This window comes from Podarcis filfolensis (assembly GCF_964270895.1).
Source record: "Podarcis filfolensis genome assembly, chromosome: 15".
NCBI classification, from domain to species: Eukaryota; Metazoa; Chordata; class Lepidosauria; order Squamata; family Lacertidae; genus Podarcis; species Podarcis filfolensis.
Window position 1 is genome coordinate 3,054,977 of NC_139618.1, and position 24,257 is coordinate 3,079,233.

At 45.9% G+C, this 24,257-nt stretch overlaps 1 protein-coding gene across 5 annotated transcripts in view; it reads left to right on the plus strand.

Moving 5' to 3' along the window:
- The window catches only part of ITGAE (integrin subunit alpha E), a gene marked incomplete at its 5' end in the record, with an annotated part of 53,640 nt that overhangs the window by 1,549 nt on the left and 27,834 nt on the right, over positions 1 to 24,257 (plus strand). For 2 of the 5 annotated variants that reach the window (XR_014541900.1, XM_083587461.1), the window contains 14 exons: positions 3,660 to 3,774; positions 6,531 to 6,622; positions 6,867 to 6,934; positions 8,908 to 9,025; positions 9,527 to 9,646; positions 11,727 to 11,879; positions 13,004 to 13,125; positions 14,149 to 14,297; positions 14,417 to 14,570; positions 14,829 to 14,979; positions 16,105 to 16,172; positions 17,925 to 18,057; positions 19,824 to 19,954; positions 23,121 to 23,261. Coding sequence is in view for 4 of the 5 variants with exons in the window: in XM_083587461.1 (XP_083443587.1) it covers positions 3,660 to 3,774; positions 6,531 to 6,622; positions 6,867 to 6,934; positions 8,908 to 9,025; positions 9,527 to 9,646; positions 11,727 to 11,879; positions 13,004 to 13,125; positions 14,149 to 14,297; positions 14,417 to 14,570; positions 14,829 to 14,979; positions 16,105 to 16,172; positions 17,925 to 18,057; positions 19,824 to 19,954; positions 23,121 to 23,261 (1,715 nt within the window). Of the gene's footprint in view, positions 1 to 3,643; positions 3,775 to 6,530; positions 6,623 to 6,866; positions 6,935 to 8,907; positions 9,026 to 9,526; positions 9,647 to 11,726; positions 11,880 to 13,003; positions 13,126 to 14,148; positions 14,298 to 14,416; positions 14,571 to 14,828; positions 14,980 to 16,104; positions 16,173 to 17,924; positions 18,058 to 19,823; positions 19,955 to 23,120; positions 23,262 to 24,257 lie in introns of those variants that run through there. The other 3 variants (XM_083587463.1, XM_083587464.1, XM_083587462.1) reach the window with 3 other exon arrangements.

Here is a 24,257-nt window from a genome sequence, read left to right on the forward strand (position 1 = left end):
TAAAGATAGGGATCATTGGTTCTTGCAACCACCGATAAAAACTTCGCCACTGCTAATGTTCTAGCGTTTGTTCGGTCTTCCAATAGGAACCTGACATAGTGAGCCTCTGATTTTCCCGGGAAAGGTACCAGCAAGGGTAGTATCAGTTCAGCCCTGGCTTGCTCATATTTCATACAGTGCAGCAAAATATGTTTTATAGAATCGATGTCTTGAGCGCACAAGCAAAGTCTGTCCTGGTGGGGAACTCCTCTCAACCTGCCATCCAACACTGCAGAAGGAAAGACGTTTAGTCTGGCTTTGGTGAATAACCTTCGATAATTTGGTACTGTCAGGTTTTTAATGTAAGGTGTTAACTTAAAGTCATGCCCATATTGTACTCCTACTGCCAGCGGACTACAGACTGTGTTAATTAGTTAATACATGTTGCACTTAGCACCAAGACAGGCTTCTATTTCATAGGAGGAGACCTGTAGCTCAGTGGCTGAGCTTTGCATGGAGAAGGGTCAGTCCTCGGTGTCTGCAGGTAGGGGCTGGGAATTGTCACAGGGCACTTTGAGACACTTCAAAGCACTTTGGGTGGGATTCAGTCACATGCCTGCAAATTCGGGCTGCACTGTCATCCTTGATGAGGAGGTCTTGCGCTTTGCCAAAAGACTGAACATTCTTTTTGTGAAAAAGGGAAGTGGAGGGGAAATGCTCTGGAGAGTGTAGGCTGACGTAATGTCTCCTCTAGCCTCCCCACAAATAAGTCAGAATGAATACTCAATGAACAGGTCATCTGGAAGATCCATCAAACGCTGCGGGTGGCCCTGCCAGTCAGTGAGGCGGTGAGAGGCGTGTATTTTCTAGACTCATGGGGGATCCACGCTTGTGTTTTACTGGAACACTCAAAACCACTTCTTCTTTGGCGATCACTTGTAGCCGAGAAAGAGGGTCTGCCAAAGCAGGGTTTTAAAAGTGAGTCCGTAAGTGACTGCAGAGGCCAATTCTGGATCCACATGTCCTTCCACAGTGGGGACATTGGTTTCTGGGAGGGAGTTGATCATGGTGAGGGTTTGCCAAGCGTGCCTTCCTCTTAGCGCGTTTCTCCCTTTCATCCTGAGTTCACGCATCTTCAAAGCCCATGACACCTTTGGTAAAGGCTGTTCTCCAACTGGAGCGCTCGCAGGCCAGTGTTTCCCAATTGTCAGTGTTTATACTGCATTTTTTTAGATTTGCCTTGAGAGAGTCTTTGAACCTCTTTTGTTGACCACCAGCATTAAGCTTCCCACTAACCACTAACTGGATCCCAATGCAAAAGATGCACACTTGGGAATTATAATGAGCCTTTGCAAATTTCCACCTAAGAAAACCCTAACTCCTTTTGGCACTTGAGAAGTATATTTTAGGACCCACCTTATTTTTGTGATTGTAAGTTTTTTAAAATAATAATAATTATTATTATTTTACATTACAAAAAGCACTATAGCAAAATCCACCCTACCACCCTTTCTGAAGACGTGAGGTCAGACTACACCAGAGCTCACATCTCTTAAATTGTCATAGTCCATTTGTGTGGCATACAGTCATAGCAACCAATATTTTTTATATATATAATGTGGAGAAGGTCCAACATTCTCCTCTTTTGCACTGCGCACAATAAAAGGACACCAATCCACTGGAAATGTGTCTTTTTGTTTCATTTCCATTGCTATTTTTAGTTTAACGGTTACCGTATTTTCTGCTCTATAAGACTCACTTTTTCCCTCCTAAAAAGTAAGGGGAAATGTGTGTGCATCTTATGGAGCGAATGCAGGCTGCGCAGCTATCCCAGAAGCCAGAACAGCCTCTGACTAGACTTTGTCCAGTTATCTCCAATTTCTTTGACCACGGCCACATTCGAATGCGGCCACCTTATCACAAGTCCATCACATTTACACTGCAAGTAGTTTTAAGCAGCTTTAACATTGTGTTTTAATTGTCACAAGCTGCCCTGGGACCTTCGAGTGAAGGGCAGATGATGGATCACGATAACAGTAATAATAATAATTTTAAACGCTGAGGCACATTTCACGTCATGTCTGGCTTGGAGCTGAGCTGAGAAAAGTTCCTTTTCCATGGAAACTGCTCTGCTCTATACCTTTTATGTCTTCTTCTTCTTTGGCGATCCCTCGTAGCCGAGAAAGATTGTCTTCCATAAACAGGGTTTTAACAATGAGTCCCTACGTAGTGACTGTGGAGGCCAATTCCTGATCCACACGTCCTTCCACAGTGGGGACATGGGTTTCCAGGTGGGAGTTGATCATGGTGTGGATTTGCCAAGCATGCCTTCCTCCTAGCACATTTCTCCCTTGCGTCCTGAGTTTGAGTGTCTTCAAAGCCCATGACACCTTTGGTAAAGGCTGTTATCCAACTGAAGCGCTCGCAGGCCAGTGTTTCCCAGTTGTCGGTGTTTATACTACATTCTTTTGAGAGATTCTTTAAACCTCTTTTGTTGACCACCAACATTACGCTTTCCATTTTTAAGTTCGGAATAGAGTAGTTGCTTTGGAAGACGATCATCAGGCATCCACACAACATGACTAGTCCAACGAAGTTGATGTTGTTGATGCACGATGCCTATGTACCAATCTGATCCATTCATTAAAGGTTTTGGGCAATTTGGATTCAGCTGTAAAAGATTCACACTCAGGAATTATAATGAGCATTTGCAAATTTCCAGCTAAGAAAAGGCAAAGAAAATACCTTTCCCCCACCCTCGCCTCGCTGCATGTTAAATGCTGAGAGACATTTAGTGTCATGTCTAGTTTGGATCTGAGCTGCTATACCACAAAAACCACGGTGCTCTGCAAGACTTCTTCAAGATGAGACTTCCCCATCTAGAAAAATGTGTTCTCGGGGGGTGGGGAGCTTAGTCATATCAATAAAAATAGCAATTCCATCCCACACTTGCAGTGAACCTGTTGTTTAAAGTAGCAGCACTTACTTTTGGAACTCCCAACCCATTGATGTTAGAAAGATGCCTTTACTGCATTTCTTTTGGCACCTGCAAAAAAATGTTTGTTTCGGCAACCTTACCAGGGCATATAATTTTAGCCTGAGAGCAGGCATTTTGTAACACTAAACCAAGGTTTAGAGTTACATCTGAACCACTGCTGTATCAGAACCATAGCTTTCCTACTGAAATATACTTGGAGTCCTGTAGTGATTTCATGCTCTTTATTGCAGCTTGTAAAACAGTGATTGAATTGCCCCCCAAACCTCAGGCTTTTTATATACATTATTTACACAATGAGTCCCGTCTGATTGGCTGATTCTGCTTCCCTCCTGAAGCCTGATTACAGCAACTGATTGGCCGGCAGGAAAAGACCATTCTAGGATCCTACTTGCCTATTGTTCTAGGATCCAAGCTTAGTACATAACACCTACCCAACTTGCGGCTTCTTTCTCCTTCCTAGAATAAGGTGGAAGGGATCTCCAAAGGCCATTTAGTCCAACCCCTGCTGCCAGTGGGCGCAATACACTGTCACCCAGGCTAGGTGGCCACCCATCACCCTCTGTTAAAAACCCACTGACTTCTGAGGCAGCCCATTCCTCATCAGAATGTACTTCCTAATGTTTAAACAAATTCCCACCTGCTGTCATTTCAAGCCGCCAGTCACTCATGGTCTTTTTCTCAGCTCCAGAACCTCTGAAGAGCTTTAACATTGATACCAGCTGGAGGTGGGTCTCACCACACGTCTCCACTTCCTTTGGACACCAGGTTTTCCAACACTCAGATGGGCGACGGAACTGGTAAGGGGAAACATCTTGAGGCTGCTTGAGGGGAAAAGGAAACTGCCCCACTTCCTGCAACTGGAAGAATTTTCCAGAGAAAGGTGCAAAATTGCATCCATGTGTGTGCCAAATTGCCACATAAATCACTGCACAGCCCTGACTCAGTGGGTTGGACTGAGACAAAGGATTGTTTTCGCACAGTAAACACATAAATTGGGTAACCAATGGCAGAAGGTCAATCTCGTTTGAAAACCATTGTGTGATTGGCCACTGTGAAGGACAGATGGGGAGAAATGTGATTTTGTTTGCATTTGAATAAGAAATTACCAAATTCCCATTGCTCGGACCAATCCACGAAAATGGAAGCCTTCCAAATTCACGCTTCTCTCAATTTTACAATGCGGTTCTCCAACAAACACTGTGCACAAAAATGCATATATATGGGGAAAGAGTACCTAAAAATGGATATATTAGCAAAAATAAAGATGCAGTTACCCTGTGGGGAAATTGGTTGCAAAAATGTACATACTGTATGGCATATAAAAATATGGAAATTAGGAAATATGTGCACTAGAGTATTGATGAATTGTTATGAGGACTTCTGGTACAAAAATAACTTGCAAACTGGTGCAGAAATGTGGGGAACGGAATTTAAGGTGGGGTTATAATTATTATTTAAGTGAGGCACCGAAATTGACAGATGTGTCCATCTTTCGAGGTAGATTTGGCTGAGAGACAGTGGCTGATCCAAGGTCAGTGCTTCAGAGAGCTTCATAGCAGAGTGGAGTTTCGAACCCTGGACCCTCAGGCCCTAATCCTGTGCTCTAACCATTACTCTCTGCTTTCTCTCCCTGACTTCGCTGAGCTGGGCCTGATGGGCTTGGAGTCTGGCAACATCTGGCCATTTCTGCCCAAGAGCATCTCTGCACTACATACTCAAAGGAGCCCCCCCAAAATCCCAGCTTTGATTTGAATGTACGCTGAGCCAGCTCTTCGGTCCCTCTACCCTAGTGCTGTCTGCTCTGACCGGCAACAACTTTCCAAGGCCTCGGGCAGACAAGGCTCTTTTCTCATCACCCGCTCCCTGATCCATTTTTAACTGGAGATTCCGGGGATCAAATCTGGGTCCTTCTTGTTTGCAAGATAAAGTGTGTTTGCACTTCTGTTCCATTGTAGCTCCTTGTTGAATTAAGATAATTATGAGTGAATGGGGGTGTCTCTCAGATGCATGAACAAAATCTTAAAAGCTGCACAGAGGCTTGCTCTGGCCTAACGTGAGCAATATAGATTAGTGGTTTCCTCTAGCATATCCTGCCAGAGAACTGCGCTGAGAAATAGATTTTGGTTTATATTATAAAATATGCTTTTTCATACTAGGCAGACAAGGGGAAGAATGATGACGATCATTCAATGGAGCTTCTGCATTCAGGAGTACTCTACCCCCTGATTAATCAAAAGCTCCAGCCCTGGCTGTAGGGCGGTTGCATGTCCAACTTTGCAGGGGGACATCTTAGGCCTTTGGCCCTCCAGATGTTGTTGGATGCCCAGCTTTCAGCAGCCAGCATGGCCTATGGTCAGGGGTGCCACTTCCTGGGGGCCGAGCCCTTTGGGGGGCCATATATATATATATATATATATATATATATATATATATATATGGGACACGGGTGGCGCTGTGGGTTAAACCACAGAGCCTAGGACTTGCCGATCAGAAGGTCGGCGGTTCGAATCCTCACGACGGGGTGAGCTCCCGTTGCTCGGTCCCTGCTCCTGCCAACCTAGCAGTTCAAAAGCACGTCAAAGTGCAAGTAGATAAATAGGTACCGCTCTGGCGGGAAGGTAAACGGCGTTTCCGTGCGCTGCTCTGGTTAGCCAGAAGCTGCTGGCCACATGACCCGGAAGCTGTACACCGGCTCCCTCAGCCAATAAAGCGAGATGAGCACCGCAACCCCACAGTCGGTCACGACTGGACCTAATGGTCAGGGGTCCCTTTACCTTTACCTTTACCCATCCATATATGAACTAGCATGTGTACTCTTTAAATCTAAATTTCCTGAGCATTTCGTGCAAATTTTCTCTTTCTGTTGGGGTCAGCTAATCGGGTCCAAGCTGCCTTGGTCACCCAAAAGCCAATAAATGCCATTTATTGGAGATTCCCATAATCAGTTTATTCAGCTGAGTAAAACAGAGCGGGCAAGCCACACTCACCAGTGTGATGGTGAAGCCATGCCAAATAACCTTTGTTCATACTTTTTATAGGAATTTCCCCCTTTTGAGGTTCCTTGTGCTGATAGAAACAGGACACCCTGCCTGGAGACCTTGAAAGGGACAGCTGCCTGGCAGAGGGAGGTTTTCCTGAAAATCGCCTAGCAACGTTATCTGGTCTTCACATATTTGTGGCTCACCCTCCTAAATTCTAAAGCAGGTAGTTTTTTACCGAAGCAAAATGGCATCAGTTAGGCTAACCAAAAAACTGGACAAAATCAGGCCTCTCTTGCTTTTCCTGAGACCCCACACTTTCGTTTATTTTGGAGATTTTGAAAAACAAAAATTAAAAAGCTCAGCAAATTTGGCCGCCTCCCTGCCAAAAAAAAAAAGCTCGAAAACTTTTGTGTCTGGATCGTCGCTCTCCAGATCTCTACTTTCACAGAGTTTCACACAAAATGGCAGGCTAGATAATTCTCCATGTGTTTGGATCTGATCATTCTTCTGTTCTCTGTTTGCAAAGAGACCGTTTTTTTCCTCTCTATCTTTCTCTCTCTCCCCCCAAAAAGGATTGTAGCTTCCTCCTTGGGGCCTGGCGACTTGGGCAAGCTGTATAAATGCAATCCGCAGGATAACCATTGCGAAGCAGTAAGCTTAGGCGGTACGTACTCTTCTTAATTTTTCATATTCGCGAATCCATACCTGGTCTTCCTTCAAAAGTATGCGAGGCGAGGCAGCTCGTGCAAAACGAAGCCACCCAACAAATTAAAACACAATACGACATCAGACATTAAAAACTTTCCCAAACAGTGGGGAGGTGGAAATAAAGGGGTGTGTGTGTGTGTGTGTGTGTGTGTGTGTGTACTTGTATCTATATCCCCAGTTTCTTTCTTCTCCCTCTCAAGAAAACATTCGGAAACTGAAAAAGCTCCGGTCTGGTATTGCTGTAGCCCAAAGCCCAGAACATATCCTGGTAAGTCACAGAGAGATTTTGCAGAGTTGAGTTATGCTCTGCTTTTGTAAAGAAAGCTGCCTTAAGCCAGGGATACAAGTAAGATTGTGGCAACAAAGGCTAGTCATGTAACTAGCCATCAAGGATTAGGTGGGCCAAGAAGGCGCCCCCAGTGTTTTCTCACCCCACAGCTGCCCCCACGCCATGCCATGTATAAATCTTAAATTCAACATACCCACTTAATTCATCCTTTTTTTAGTTCCAAGGCCACCATTTATTTCCATGCATTTATTCACCTTTGAACATTTTACACGTATGGTACATGACAGAGTTGGGGAACCTGTGGTCCGGCAAAGGTCAGGAAACAGAGAGTTCCAGACCAGAGAAACCTTCTGGTAAAGACCTCGGAAAATATGAAAAGTATCTGAAACTGGGAAGTGAACCCTGACCAGAGGGAAGACCTCATATAAATCCCTGGGAACAAGCCTGAGAGTTAACTGGGGCAGAGTTAGGAAGGGTAATTGGCTAATATTATTGTAACCTTAAACATCAGGAAGAACTTTCTGACAATAATAGTAGTACTACTACTAGTAATAATAATAATAATAATAATAATAATAATAATAATAATAATGTATTATTTCTACCCCACCCATCTAGCTGGGTTTCCCCAGACACTCTGGGCAACTTCCAACAAGACATTAAAAATACATTAAGACATTAGTCATTAAAAACTTCCCTAAACAGGGCTGCCTTCAGATGTCTTCTAAATGTCATATACAGTAGTTGTTTATTTCCTTGACATCTGATGGGAGGGTGTTCCACAGTGCAGGTGCCACTACTGAGAAGGCCCTCTGCCTGGTTCCCTGTAACCTCACTTCTCGCAGGGAGGGAACCGCCAGAAGGCCCTCGGCGCTGGACCTCAGTGTCTGGGCAGAACGATGGGGGTGGAGATGCTCCTTCAGGTATACTGGGCCGAGGCCGTTTAGGGCTTGAAAGGTCAGCACCAACACTTTGAATTGTGCTCGGAAACATACTGGGAGCCAATGTAGGTCTTTCAAGACCGTTGTTATATGGTCCCAGTCACCAGTCTACCTGCCACATTCTGGATTAGTTGTAGTTTCCGGGTCACCTTCAAAGGTAGCCCCACATAGAGCACATTGCAGTAGTCCAAGCGGGAGATAACTGGAGCATGCACCACTCTGGTGAGACAGTCCGCGGGCAGGTAGGGTCTCAGCCTACGTACCAAATGGAGCTGGTAAACAGCTGCCCTGGACACAGAATTGACCTGTGCCTCTATGGACAGCTGTGAGTCCAGAATGACTCCCAGGTTGCGTACCTGGTTCTTCAGAGGCACAGTTGCCCCATTCAGGACCAGGGAGTCCTCCACACCCGCCTGCCTCCTGTCCCCCCAAATCAGTACTTCTGTCTTGTCAGGATTCAACCTCAATCTGTTAGCTGCCATCCATCTTCCAACAGTAAGAGCTGCTGGACAGTGGTCTCCCTCAGGAGGTTGTAGACTCTCCATCCTTGGAGGTTTTAAAGCAGAGGTCATGGATGCTTTTAGTTGAGATTCCTGCATCGCAGGGGGTTGGATTGGATGACCCCCGGGTCCCTTCCAACTCTGCAATTCCATGATTCTATCTGTGAAGTGAAAGGGGCTCCACCCCTTTGCCATCTCACACAGAGTTCTCTTTGATGCTTTGCGTTCTTCTCTATGGCCCATCCCCAAGCAGAACCTCGCCAAGGAGACCACCCTGGCTTACTTAGCCCTTAACACATGCTGATTCCAGAGGATTAGCATTGTCTAGCACACAGCAAACAGGTCTGGCCGAATGTCTGTCTGATACACCATTTCCCAGTTTTAACACCGCCAAACATTTATTAAATTCCGACACTTGCTCAGTCCGGAGATCACAGTCGCCTTGCACCCTCAAACTCATAACAATATAAAGTCTCTGCTTCTCGGTTTCTTTGTCTCTCTCCCTTGACAGGCTTGTCTCCAGCACAGACGGCGTCAGCGGCGTCGAGTCATGGAGGAGCTGAACGGGCTTTGTGTGCTGCTTGCAGCTGACTTCCAGGAGAAGGCTTTTATCAACCTCACAGACATCAGTACGAGATGTAGATGTGTATTTAGATATTATTGGCCACAGCCGTGTTCGGTTCATCGGGTGCAGGAGGAAACTGGCCCCGTGTCCTGAGCCACCATTTGTGTCTGACAGATTTCCCCCTGAGCTGTGGTTTTGTGTCTGATTCTAACCCCAAAGCCACCATCTCCCCTGACGCCGCCAAGTTGCACCTAGCCCGGTCCCTTGAGCCGCCATTTTGCATCTGATTCTGCCCCTGGCGGTTTCCCAGTTTGCATATGGTTTCCAGAAGCCCAAATGAACTGCGAAACTGGCCTGAATTTCTCCCCTCATCCCTGCTCTATGCAGGTACAATGGAAAGAATGTCTGCTTGCTGATTTGCTTTGACTGTCAGATGTGAGCATCGCTTTGACTTTGTCCAGCCTTTCTCCTGCTGCCTTTGACTGATTCTTATCAGGTGGTCCTCCTGTTCCTTCAGATGCCTTACTGTCGATCTTGTTTTTATCGGTTTCTGCACCTCCTGTAGTCGAAACCAAGTTATTAAGCCAGAGGAGCGAAGAGCGGGGGAAAAGGGACACCCACAGTCACGAAATCGGCGGCGTTGACACCAACAAGTTTGGTTTGGCTGCTAGTACTGTATGCAAAGGTGAGATTGAAAGATGGAACTTTTGTTTTGTTTAATTGATTACATTATTATTATTATTATTATTATTATTATTATTATTATTACTGTAATAATCATAATCATCACTACTGTATAACATTTACATTTGATTTGGGGTTTGTTGGAGGCATATCGCTGGATGTTGTCAGATTCCGACCGCATTCGGATCACACAATTAACGCACTATGATACCACTTTAAACATTCATAAAAAGGTAAAGGGACCTCTGACCGTTAGGTCCAGTCATGGCTGACTCTGGGGTTGCAGCGCTCATCTCACTTTATTGGCCGAGGGAACCGGCGTACAGCTTTCGGGTCATGTGGCCACCATGACTAAGCCGCTTCTGGCGAACCAGAGCAGCGCACAGAAACACTGTTTACCTTCCCGCCAGAGCAGTACCTATTTACCTACTTGCACTTTGACGTGCTTTTGAACTGCTAGGTTGGCAGGAGCAGGGACCGAGCAACAGGAGCTCACCCCGTAGCGGGGATTTGAACCGCCGACCTTCTGATCGGCAAGTCCTAGGCTCTGTGGTTTAACCCACAGCGCCACCCGCGTCCCTTTAAACATTCATAGCTCCTCACACATAATTCTGGGGGCTGTATTTTGTGAAGGGAACTCTGTTGCAGCAGAAAAATAAAGATCTGCCTTGCTTTCACTGCATCCTGCCTCCGTCCATTCATCTCTGACCGGTCATGGACTTAGGGGGCTCAGTTCCTTGGGGAGTTGGGCAGCAAAAGCCAACCACCCTTATTTATCTATATCTTGAAGGGTGCTTGGAGTTGGTAGGAGAAGACTCCCTTTCCATTCCCCTCCCACAGCTACAGTTCCAAGAGTGTTTTAACACTCAGTCCCTCTTCAGAACTGTAGCTCTGGAAGGAGAAAGGAGGGTCCCCTAGCAAATCCCAGCTCCCAGAATACTTTGGGGGGTGTGATAGGAATTCAGGGGGAGCCTGTTTAAAGCGGTATTATACTAATTTAAATACGTAGTGTGAATGCGGCTTTTGGGTTTGGTTCTTTTGTTTGTGTGTCTCTGTCTTCATAAAACCACTACCTCAGTGTCTGGTGCTTTCAAAGAGGGCAGGTCCCTGCCCCAAGGCGATTGCCATTTGATGCAGGAAGGCAATTTCCTAAACTTACGGGTTGAACTCCAGATTGCTAGCATTTTCCAGGAGAAACTATTAATAACAGTAGTAGTAGTAGACAGTGCTTTTTTCTGAAAAAATTGTTTAGGGGGTACTCTCATTTTGACTCAAGAAAATCACCATTTTATAGTTCGAATCGGGGAAAATAAATACAGTAAATGGACAAAAGTACAAAGATTCACAAAATTGTTTAGGGGTATGCGTACCCTTGCTTACCCCCAGAAAAAAGCGCTGGTAATAGATATATAGTCCTCCTTTTCTCCAAGGATCAAAAGGCGGTGTACATGCTTCCCCCTTCTCCAATTTTATCTTCCCAGTGACCCTGTGAGGTGGGCAGTGGCCAGGCTGAAAGATGGCAACTGGCTCAAGGTCACCCACCCAGTGATTACTCCCCCTCTTCAAAATCCTTAATCCCTTCACTTTTTTTTTTAAAAAATACAGTTTTGTCCCACTGTTCCTCCAAGGAATTCTAGTAGAAATAGTCCCTCCCCCTGTCGTTTCATCCTCACAAAAACCCTGCAAGCCAAGTCAGTCTGCAAGATGGGTGACTGGCCCAAGGTTATCCAATGAGTTTTGTGGCTGAGTTGAAATATGAATTCTGTATGCCAATACATACCTCGGGTTAAGTACTTAATTCGTTCCGGAGGTCCGTACTTAACCTGAAACTCTTCTTAACCTGAAGCACCACTTTAGCTAACGGGGCCTCCTGCTGCTGCCGCGCTGCCGCAGCACAATTTCTGTTCCCACCCTGAAGCAAAGTTCTTAACCTGAAGCACTATTTCTGGTGTAACCTGAAGCGTATGTAACCCGAGGAACCACTATAAAGGTTGGTTGGTTGATTGATGGATTGATATGAATCCTGATTTGCTGATTTACTATTCTGACATTCTTTATACTTTATTTCCCCCTTTTTAAAGAAAAATATTCTACAAATGGGAGCTCTGAGTTTGGCTGCAAAATTCTTGAATCTAACAACAACAACAACAACAACAACAACAACAACAACAACAACAACAACAACAACAACGGGAACAACTACTACCTGGAGGATGAGGAGGAGGATGAATCCTGTAAGTCAGGGATGGGTAGAAGGAAGATGAGGTACATCTGTATATAGATCATTTTCAGGACTCAAGCTCCCTTCATTCCCAAACTGTTGGTTCCTGGGGCTGATCTGGACACAACATCCAGAGAATAACAGGATCCCTACCTCTGTAATAAATCCAGTATCAGGAATAAATCAGATGCTTGTTTCCTCCTGTTTACCCTGCCTCCTCCTGACGGCTGCAGTCTTGGCCCAGGGCTCAGCAGCACAGAACAGGTCTCAAATACCAAAAGTCCTTATTATAGCTGAGAGGGTTTCTGAACATCCACGGGTTCAAGTCCCAGCATGGGCGAAGCCAAGGGGGGTAGCACACAGCTTCCCATAATCCTCAAAAAGTATTGAAAAGCATTAAAAATACTTAATTAACTGAGGTTCTGCCCCCAAACAAAAGCTTGCCCCTCCCTGTAATGCCTTTGGGGGGGATTTTTAACCATGATTTTGAAAAAAAGCTCAACAAGTTTGGGGGCGATCTACCAAATAAACCTCAACAATTTTGGGGGGACCCCGCCTAAGAAAAACCCTGGCTTTGCCACCCACTTCTCTACTGAACAGGGACACGGGTGGCGCTGTGGGTTAAACCACAGAGCCTAGGACTTGCTGATCAGAAGGTTGGTGGTTCAAATCCCCGCAACGGGGTGAGCTCCTGCTGCTCGGTCCCTGCTCCTGCCAACCTAGCAGTTCGAAAGCACATCAAAGTGCAAGTAGATAAATAGATACCGCTCCAGCGGGAAGGTAAACGGCGTTTCCGTGTGCTGCTCTGGTTCGCCAGAAGCGGCTTCGTCATGCTGGCCACATGACCCGGAAACTGTACGCCGGCTCCCTTGGCCTATAGAGCGAGATGAGCGCCGCAATCCCAGAGTTGGCCACGACTGGACCTAATGGTCAGGGGTCGCTTTACCTTTACCTCACTACAGAGCAACCACAGCGGTCCACAGTCATTTGTGCTTAGAGAGCAGGGTGCCTTGGTCCAAGGGTATAGAATGGCCCTCAAACCTCTCACTTTTAGAAATCATGTATTAAAATTAGTCCAGTAAGGGCTCTGGGTTAAACCTCTTTCCACGGTCCATCTCATGATCTTTTCCACGGCAGACCTGCGGACTGAAATTGCCTTGGTCCTGGACGGCTCCGGGAGCATCGATCCGCCGGACTTCGAGCGAGCCAGGAATTTCACCTACAGCTTGGTGAAGACATCCTACGAGAAGTGTTTGGAGGTGACTGCCTCTGCCTTTTGGGTTCATGATGGTGTTGTAACAAAACCTGCCCTTTTTCCCTTATGGGGTATCCAAGAGCCCGTACAGAGTCCTTAAGTGGGTTCCCTATCAGTAGGAGAAAATAACAGAGGCCAACCAGAGAATATTGAGAAGCAAAGCAGCTAGTAAGCCTGATATTTATTAAAACTGTTGCAACAGGGTCCTCACTCACTACATGCAGGAGAGAGGAGGAGAACCCAGAATAAAAGGTTTGCCTGCCCTTATGTAGACTTATGTAGACAAAATCTTGTCATGAGAGGAGAAGACTCCCTGGAAAAGACCCTGATGTTGGGAAAGATTGAGGGCACAAGGAGAAGGGGATGACAGAGGACGAGATGGCTGGACAGTGTTCTCGAAGCTACAAACATGAGTCTGACCAAACTGCAGGAGGCAGTGGAAGACAGGAGTGCCTGGCGTGCTCTGGTCCAGGGGGTCACAAAGAGTTGGACACGACTAAACAACAAAATGTAGACTTTTGAAATTGCCCACCCTCAAACTCCAGACCACCCCCAGAAACATCATACATCCATCACAGAAAGAGGTGGTTTCCAGAAAAATCCTGTCTGGCAGAAAACCTGTCAATGGTCACTGATTTGATCACCCGGCTAGGTTGGCCTTTCTTTTGTAATGATAAACACTTAATTCCTGAGCCAGGTCACAGGCTCACCCTATTCATACCTTAAATGTGCCCTTAAGGCAGAATTTGTGAGCACAAGAGACAACGGGGAGGTTTTTTCATTTCCTCCCTCCTTGCAGAGAAACATTTGGTCAGTTTGGGAGAGTCAAAACGGTTTCAGGACTTCTTCCTGTACTATTTCAGACATGTGGTTTATGTATTTATGTACATGTTTGCCTTGTACATTTAATTTACGTATTTGAGACCTTAAATTCTTATGTGCCAAGATTCTGTCAGGGACCGGGGCAGGTGTGTCATCTCCTGAACGCAATCTCCGCCTGCTCACACAGTTTCCTCCTTTATTCCAGTGCGTCTTCGCCTTGGTTCAGTATGGAGACATCATCCAGACAGAATTCGACCTGCAAGAAGAGAGGGGCAGCGCCGCCCTGGAAAAAATTAAGGCCATGACTCAAGTGCGCAACACGACCTGGACTGCATCTGCCATCCAGCATGTCCTGTGAGTTAATGGGAACCCCGAGAAAGAACTCTGTGTGACCCAGAGGTCTGCTTCTGGGATATTCTGCCCCAAAGCTTGCAAACCAAACAGTCATTTTTTTCCTTTTCTGTTTTAAACAGAGATTCCATCTTCAACCCAAACTATGGGTCGCAGCTGAATGCCTTGAAGATCATAGTTGTGTTGACAGATGGGGAGATTTTTTTGGACCCCTTGGACATAGAAACGGTGATCAGTTCGACCAGGGAGGCAGGCATCACACGTTACGCCATTGGGGTGAGCTTTGGGTTCAGCAAGGATCTTGGAGGCATTTTTCCATTGGACGTATCAGAACCTGAATTCTTTGGCGTGACATCAGGTTGGGGAGGTGGATTTTGGTCATGTGAAGGGAAATAATAATAATAAGCGCTCAACCTGAAGCACATTCAACCCGAGGTATGACTGTATTGTAAGTGAGCTGGAACTGGTCTGTGACTGTAATAATAAAATTCAAATTCAAATCCAGTATTGCCTGGGTTGGGGTGTCCTCTGCAGGTCGGGGAGGCCTTCGAGAAGCCAAAAGCACTGCAGGAGCTGCAGCTGATCGCCTCCGACCCAGATGAAAGTCACCTCTTCCGCGTGACAAACTATTCGGCCCTGGCTGTCCTCCTGTCCATGCTGCAGGAAAAGATAATCGGCATTGAAGGTGAGGCATTGGGGTATTTGGGTTTAGGCAAAGGTGCCTTAAACCAAAGGTGAGCTGAAGATGAAGGGGACAAACCCAGAAGATAGCAAAGGAAACTAAAAGTCTGTGTGTTCCTTTTTCAATGTATGGTTAAGAGAGTAAGCTATGAGCCAGGATGTCCTCCTGAGCAGAACATCAGAAGTTGCCTCACACCAGATTGGATCGTTGGTTCATCCAGCTCAGTTTGCCTGCTCTGACTGGCAGCAGCTCTCCAGAATATTCCTAACCATACCTGGAGGTGCTGGGGTTTAAACCTGGCATGCGAAACAGCTGCTCTGACAGAGGGCTTTAAAAATAAAGTAAGGTGCTAGTCCTCATGGTGCTGAATAAAGGGTTGATATAGGAATATAGGAAGCTGTCTTATAGCAACTGAAGACCATTGTTCCATTGGGGCTGGGGGGTTTTGTTGTGGGGGGGAGATTTTTGCTGTTGGTTTTTTGCATCTTTGTTTTAGATCTTGTTGCGATTTATGTGGAAATTGTTCCATTTGGCTGTGAATTTTTTTAATGTCTTATTTATTTTTCTTTTTTTAAAAAAAAATCATTTTTATTGATTTTCCAATAAAAACAGCCAATCAACATATCCGCATCATAATCCAATTAAAAACAAGAAACTAAAATTTAAAAAAGTCCAAATTGTAGTCCAAATTGTAATTATTAATTTTTCCAGGCTCCCCATAGTCTGGACCTCTGAAGCATATCTCCAAATCTTCAGTCCTGCCTCTTCTTCTTGTTTTCATATTTTCCGCCTTCTGGTCTTAACACTTTAAAGTTCTCTAATGTCTTATTTAATTTTTCTGACTACTTTTGTTATGTTGTAGTTATATAATTTCCCCCCTTGGTCGCAAGCCGCCTTGAGCATGGTTTGAACTGTGTGAGAAGGCAGCATACAAAATAAAATTATGTATGCAGCTCAGTACTGTCTGCCCTGACCGGCAGGGACTCGCCAAGGTTTTAGGCAAGGAATATTTCTCAGCCCTAACTGGAGCCGCCAAAGATTTAACCTGGGACCTTCTGCATGCAAAGCAGGTGTTCTGCTATTGAGCTTTGGCCCTCTCAGAAATACCTCACTGACTTTCCTTCTCAGGAACGGAAGGTGCCATCTTGGAATTCGACCTGGCCCAAAGTGGCTTCAGCGTTCACCTCCTGCATGAGGTAAAAATGTGGTGTTGGTGTTTTTTGGGAGGTGGGCAATAGAAAAAATTCTAGAGTTGAAAGGGACCTGAGGGTCATCTAGTCCAACCCGCCGCAACGCAGGAATTATGAACTTACTGGCCAGCCAGTGCTATCTGAGTTTCTTTGCTTTTTTTAAAAGACCTATTTAACTTCAAGTTTCGTTGGACATGTTGTTGTTGTCATTTAGTCATTTAGTCGTGTCCGACTCTTTGTGACCCCCTGGACCAGAGCACACCAGGCACTCCCGTCTTCCACTGCCTCCCGCAGTTTGGTCAAACTCATGCTGGTAGCTTCGAGAACACTGTCCCACCATCTCGTCCTCTGTCGTCCCCTTCTCCTGGTGCCCTCCATCTTTCCCAACATCAGGTTCTTTTCCAGGGAGTCTTCTCTTCTCATGAGGTGGCCAAAGTCTTGGAGCCTCAGCTTTAGTTGGGCATAGACCTTCTTAAACCAAGGATGAGCAGCCTGTGGTTCTCTAGTTGTCGTGGGACTATAGCTACCAAGACAGACAGAAGAAAGGACTTCTTCACACGGCACATAGTTAGACCCTGAAACTCACTCCCTGCAAGAAACAAATATGGCCTCTAACTTGGAGGGCTTTAAAAAAGAGGGTTACCTAAATTAATGGAGGAAAAGGCTTACAAGCAGCAACTGAAAATATTATGGTGCACGCCTCCCTGTATGTAATTCAAAACAAAAACAATATTAAATACTAAAATAACATTTTAAAACAAAACAAAACATTGATTTATTGCAACACATGGCAGGATCTGATTTCCTCCTATTCCTTTGATCTATATTAGGGCTACTAACTTTGTCTGGATTTTCACTTTGGGGAATATGACAACCCTAATCCATATTAGGATTTAACCTCCTTCCGTCGGGCCTGTAAGACAGAGCTATTCCGCCTGGCTTTTAATTTGAATTCAGCCTGATCTTTTATTTCCCTTTTATGAAGATCACCCGCTCTGAGACCTCACAGCTAATTCTCCCCTGGCCTCCTCGCTGGCCCAAGTAGGACCAATTCAGCCAGCTAGCCCTGGGGATTATCTAATTGATTTTTGAATTTTATTGTTATTCATGTTTTTATACTGTATTTTATGCTGCTTTTATAATTAAGTGTTTTAAATTTGTTGTTAGCCGCCCAGAGCCCAGTTTTTAACCAGGAAGGGCGGGGTATAAATAAAAATTTATCATTATCATTATTATTATTGTATCAGGATGCCCCCTGGTTTAGGTGGGGATAACTAATAAATAGGAACCCAGATAGATAGATAGATAGATAGATAGATAGATAGATAGATAGAGAGAAGCAGGGGATCTATCTATCTATCTATCAGCGTTCACCACCCCCATCGTTCTACCCGGACACGGAGGTCCAGCACTGAGGGCCTTCTGGCGGTTCCCTCACTGGGAGAAGCCAAGCTACAGGGAACCAGGCAGAGGGCCTTCTCGGTGGTGGCACCCGCCCTGTGGAACGCCCTCCCACCAGATGTCAAAGAGAAGAACAACTACCAGACTTTTAGAAGACATCTGAAGGCAAACCTGTTTAGGGAAGCTTTTTAATGTTTGATGTACTACAGTATTTTAATATTTTTTTTTGGATGCCGCCCAGAGTGGCTGGGGAAGCCCAGCCAGATGGGCGGGGTATAAATAATAAATTATTATTATTCTTATTATCTATATATCTACTGGCTAAACTTTCACTGACCCAACTGCTATCTGTTTCAGCGCTATATACTTTTTGGTGCTGTGGGAGCGTTTGACTGGGCCGGAGGGGTTCTTCTCTACGACATGGCAGACAACACCGTGGTTTTCTTGAACGAGTCAATGGGCACTCCGGGTGCAAAAAACGGCTATTTAGGTAAGGACCTTCTCAGATGACTGTTGTTCCGCAACTCCTCTGAATGATTTGACTTTCAGGGACACAGGAAGATACTTTTTTCCAGGGTCTGACAGTTGGTCTATCTAGCTCCATATTGTCAGCACAGAGTGTTGCCTCAAGGAGGATCAAACCTTCTGCACGCAAAGCAGGCACACTGCCATTGAGTTCCCCTATAAAGAAAGCAAGATTCTAGTCTTTGTGGTTCGGTATTAAGGGTTGAGGTAAACAGGAACATAGGAAGTTACTTGATACGCAGTCAGATCACTGGCCCAGCTCTCTGGGATTTCAAGCAAAGGATCTTTTTCTCAGTCCTAACTGGAAATGCCGGGGATCAAACTCGGGACCTTCTGCATGCAAAGCAGGTGCTCTGCTGCTGCGCTACTACAGCCCTTTCAATTGGCTTCGAATGAATGGGTTTCATCCACTTAGTGCTGATCGACTGGGAGTGTGAGAACAAACAGATCGATGCAACTCTTGGCCCGTAGAAGGACATTGAGATATGTATCTTCATTGCTGACAGAGTCATCTATCCTCATCCATGTTCAAGGAGTTAGGTATGGGAATAGGTCCAGCTTTCTTTCGTCACAACTGTTTTCTGACTGTTTCCCTCACAAGGCAGAGCCCCCTGGGGGGAGATTTGACGAGGAACCTGTGTCCCTCCATCTGCTCCTGGATGCAGCAGCCGCTGGTGCCCGTTTGGGACTGGTAGGGCGACAGGCAGGGAGACAAACAGTAGGGGGAGCCAGAGCCAATGGCTGGTAGTGGCGTAGTGCTCCGCCCCCCCTCAGAAAAGTCTCCACTCTTTTAAATTGCTTTTCTATTACAGTGGTACCTCAGGTTACATACGCTTCAGGTTACATACGCTTCAGGTTACAGACTCCGCTAACCCAGAAATAGTGCTTCAGGTTAAGAACTTTGCTTCAGGATGAGAACAGAAATCGTGCTCTGGTGGTGCGGCGGCAGCAGGAGGCCCCATTAGCTAAAGTGGTGCTTCAGGTTAAGAACAGTTTCAGGTTAAGAACGGACCTCCAGAACGAATTAAGTACTTAACCCGAGGTACCACTGTATATCACATCATCAACACATACTACGTCAAGCACAGGATAATAAGAAAGACATAACATAAATATAAGACATATATAGGTGAATAATAACAATAACATAACTCAGGGAACCAGGCAGAGGGCCTTCTCCGTGGTGGCGCTGATGATTCACCATGCTAGAAAAGAAACTAAAAATTTTAAATGTTTGGGTTTCTTCTCCTGTTAGATTCACAGAATGTTTAGGGGTATGAGTCCCCCTGCGTCTCCCCAGAAAAAAAGCACTGTCTATGCCATGGGTAGGCAAACTAAGGCCCGGGGGCTGGATCCAGCCCAATTGCCTTCTAAATCCATGGACAGTCCGGGAATCAGCGTGTTTTTACATGAGTAGAATGTGTCCTTTTATTTAAAATGCATCTCTGGGTTATTTGTGGGGCATAGGAATACGTCCATTATTTTTTTTCCAAAATATAATCCGGCCACCCAAAAGGTCTGAGGGACAGTGGACCGGCCCCCTGCTGGAAAAGTTTGCTGACCCCTTTATGTACTCATAAACTGATGAGGAGGGAGAAACGAGAGAACCCAAAAACCAACCGTCTATCCGTCTATCGCTCTGCATTGTCCTTTGTGTTTAAAAGCCCCACCAGCTTCCCATCTTCTTCTTGACCTTGAGGAAGTTCTGCTTCTGGTCTCTTTCTCCTCCAGGCTACAGCGTGGGCGCGATCGACACGGCACGCGGCACTTTGGTCGTGGCAGGGGCCCCTCGACACAGCATCAAGGGAAAAGTGATGGTGTTTGAAGGAGACCGTTTAAAGCAGATCCTCCACGGGGAACAGGTATGTCATCGCTGGATCTTCCACAGCGCCTGCCTTAGATCCTCCTCATCTTCTCATTTGCTCTTCGGCATTTCCTGGATCAGTGCCCTTCTGGATGCCAGGCTCAGCAGAGTTGACTGCAGACCAGCGGTTCTCAACCCACCCACCCCACTTGGAAGTTGCTGGCTGGTTTCGCTGGACCACTTAAGAAATCGTTTAGCTGTTGTTCTACAAACCAAAGCACATACATGATTTCATTTTAATAATGGCAGCCTTGTCTCTAGCTCGGGGTTGGGGACCTCAGGACCCTGTGGGCTCTCCCTAGACCATTCTTCCTCCTTAGCCACATCCTCTCTGCACCCCCCCCCCAGAGACTAGGCTGAGGGGTACAACTCTGATGAGGGATGGTGGAATCCTACCCCTTCCCCTGCTCATGGCCAGAATCCCGAAACTCCACAGTAGTTGATTTGGAACAACGGTTTGCCGAGGGTCATAGTTTGGAAGACAATAGCTGGGCAGAACTGGGAAGTGAACAGCAAGGAGAAGAAAAGGAAGAGAGTGAGATAGCAGACTCTCTCACCGGAAGATGTGCAGCTTCTCAGGCCCAAGGCTAGCAGATTAGATAAGGTGGCTTCGCAAAAGGCTCAGTGGTTGAGAAATCAGGTGGCTAGGAGATGGGAGGACGGAAGTGACTAGAAGGAAGTGCACTCCAAGAACGGACGCTTGTTCTTTCGCTGCGTTGATTAAACATTTCTGTTACTGGTAAGAGACTGCTTTCTCTTTGTACTGCTTATCTACGGCCAAGGGGGGAGAAAGTCGAGCCCCCAAAGCCTGACCCAGGCCACTCTCCTCACCAAAACAAAAAAAAATTGTCCCTGGTAGATGCTGGCACAGGGACACAAGGCAAGGATTCCTGGATTCCTTGTTATATACAAGTATGTGCATTTATTATACCCTTGTATGTTTCTTTGGAATTCTTGTAGCTATTATATTACAAAGTACCTATGTTTATATGATTTAGAGTTATGCACAGCTGATGAAGGGAATATCCAGTAATCCTTGTCTTGTCTGTCTGTGCCAACCATCGAACAGTGCCAGTTTCTTTTATCTACCAGCTTGATAGATCAGACACTTAGAAGATTATTTCATGTCACTCTTCTAAGGAATAGTTCAGACAGAAAAATACAAGAGAAGATGAAGAAATTAGAAATGAATTACGGCACTGACAAAATAGGATTTGTATTTTGTACATACTGGACTTGGTTGTCAACTGAATAAGCTACATTTTAATATATTATGTCACCATGTTGATTTTGACACTATGAGAAGCCGTATCTAATTTTTGAGGAGTAGTTTCTAGTAAATAACTTTGCAGTTGTTATGATACAGCCTATTACGTTTACGTGTTTTTTCACTCTCCTCGCCAGCCCAGCTTCACACCCTTCTTGCATGTGTTTGCCTGGCTGGAAATGTGCCCTTGAGCTCTGATTGTGCCTCTTTGCTTGCCCAGATAAAGGCTAGAAAAGGGGTTCATGATTGTGGATAGAAACTTGTTGTTGTTGTTTAGTCATTTAGTCGTGTCCGACTCTTTGTGACCCCCTGGACCAGAGCACGCCAGGCACTCCTGTCTTCCACTGCCTCCCGCAGTTTGGTCAGACTCATGCTGGTAGCTTCGAGAACACTATCCAACCATCTCGTCCTCTGTCGTCCCCTTCTCCTTGTGCCCTCCATCTTTCCCAACATCAGGGTCTTTTCCAGGGAGTCTTCTCTTCTCATGAGGTGGCCAAAGTCTTGGAGCCTCAGCTTCAGGATCTGTCCTTCCAGTGAGCACTCAGGGCTGATTTCCTTCAGAATGGAGAGGTTTGATGATCTTGCAGTCCATGGGACTCTCAAGAGTCTCCTCCAGCACCATAATTCAAAAGCATCCATTCTTTGGCGATCAGCCTTCTTTATGGTCCAGCTCTCACTTCCATACATCACTACTGGGAAAACCATAGCTTTAACTATACGGACCTTTGTTGGCAAGGATAAAAACTAGCCTACTGTATAGAGATAAATAGTGTATTAATCGCTCTGTGTCAGGGACTGGGCAGAGGAAGACTGCTGGAGACCACCTCCCCATCTGGACCCTTCCAGGGAGGAGGAAGAGGAAGACAGTATAGATTTACAACAGGGATTTGAGGGAGGTAGCAGCTCAGAGGCAGATGAGGGGGAAAGCTGGGAAATCATAGGAGAGCCAGAGCAACACCCGGCTGACATGTTGTCATTAGAAAGCATCCCAGACCCTCCATCTCCCAGAACCTGGTGGGCCTTGAAAGTAGGAGAGCAAAGAGCTCAAAGGCAGAGAGTACGTGGAGGAGATGATGGTGATGACAAATGAAGAAGTGGGAGAGCAGGGGGTGGAGATTCACTTGGGACAGTGACATTATCCAAGAGGCTGGGTTCTATAGCCTCTCTCTGTAAAGTTTGAATTTAAAAAGGACTGGAAGAAACTTTTCCTTGTCTTTATGCTTTCCTGGGTAACCAGCCAGGAGCTGCTGACATCATCCTGACTCTCTGTCTGCTTCTGGCCTTGCCCACCATTGGTTTGTGGCTCTCATAGAGTTGCCCACCTTAGTTTCTACTTGTCATGTTGTGAGGGAAAAATTAGTAGACAGCGGCGGCGGCAGCAGCATATTAGGAAAATCAATTAAGCCATTTCTGTCCTTACATGGAACACTGTGGAGTGCTCTCCTCAGGGAGGTTTGTCCGGTGCCTTCATTATCTATCTTTAGGCGCCCAGGAGAAATGTTTCTCTTTAACCAGGCATTTGGCTGATTAACATTCTATGTCTTTAAAAATGTGTTTGTGACAGGGGAGTTTTTGGGTTGGTTTTGGCTTTTTTCATGTTTTTATTACGTATTTTGTGTTCTCGTTTTGAATTTTCATGTTGTGAACCGCCCTGTGACCTTCGGATGAAGGGTGGTACACAAATTTAATAAATAAAATTGTGGCTGTTTAAATCTTGAATTCTCTGATTGTAAAAGCTAATTGCCTTCAGCCCTCGAGAGCAAAACTTAAATCAAGCATATCCATATTCTTTATATATATCTGTATCAGATAGATAGATAGATAGATAGATTTGTGGTCAGTGTTTAGAAGCATTTGGCATAGAAATCCCACCGGTGTTTGTTCTCTTGGACTGCAGATTGGGTCCTATTTTGGCTCCGAGCTCTGCCTGTTGGACATCGACCTGGATGGGGTTACAGATCACCTGCTTGTTGGAGCTCCATTTTTCCATATGCAAGGGGAGGAAGGAAAGGTTTACCTTTATCGCTTGGATAGCCAGGTAAAACATCCTACTGTTCACATTTTACACCTGTGCTGAAAAGATTGCACAGGCTGCCTGTTTACTACTAACCAGTTTAATACAGAAGGGTGTCTTCAGCAGACAGAATTCTACACAATTCTTAGGAGCTGCCACAGAAAATGCCCTCTCCCACTGCTCCGAAATCCGAGGGCGGTGGAACGACCAAGAGAGTCCTTCCAAATGCATTTATGATTTATTTTTATTTCGCCAAATGTGTACAGTATTCTGCTTGATTGTAAGCGGAAACTCTAAGCAGTTTACCCCCCCCAAAAAAAGGTTGCCAGCAAAAGACAAAGCTAAAATGAGGATTTTAAAAAAATATTTTAAATACAAATATACCGTATTTTTCGCCCCATAGGACGCACCGGCCCATAGGACGCACCTAGTTTTTTGGGGGGGAAATAAAGAAAAAAATCCCCCCCCAGGTGCGGAGCTGGGGCGGGGGAAGCCCAAACTTCCCCTGACCCCAGCCCCCAGAACAGGCTGCTATCCGCAAGCCTAGCGACGGCTAGCGGAGAGCTGCGCGAAGCCCAAAGCCTGGGGCGTGCTGAGCTCAGCGCGCCCCAAGCTTCTGGGTGCAGGCAAGCTCTTCGCTAGCCGTGGCTTCAGGCTTCAGCGAAAGCCTGCATTCCCCTTCATTTTTGGAGGGGAAAAAGTGCGTCCTATAGGGCGAAAAATAAGGTAGTTAAAACCAGCGGTTAGGCTGGGGTGTGTCTGTGACTAATTAAAACACCTATCAACTTTGACATGTTTTGGATAGCTTTCCCTGAACAAAAAATGTTCCGGTTTGCCGTGAGGGGAGAAGGAAGTGGGCGCTGCGATCGCAGCAACTCGGCTGCTGTTTTTGGGAGTTTAGGGATAGCTCAAAGGTCCTGGGGATGACCAGGAAGCCAAGGGGTCCGGCAGCAATGAAATCAAGCTCCAACGAGCCCACCCAGTTCCAATGGAAAGTGAGTGAGGTTCCTTGCGAAGAGG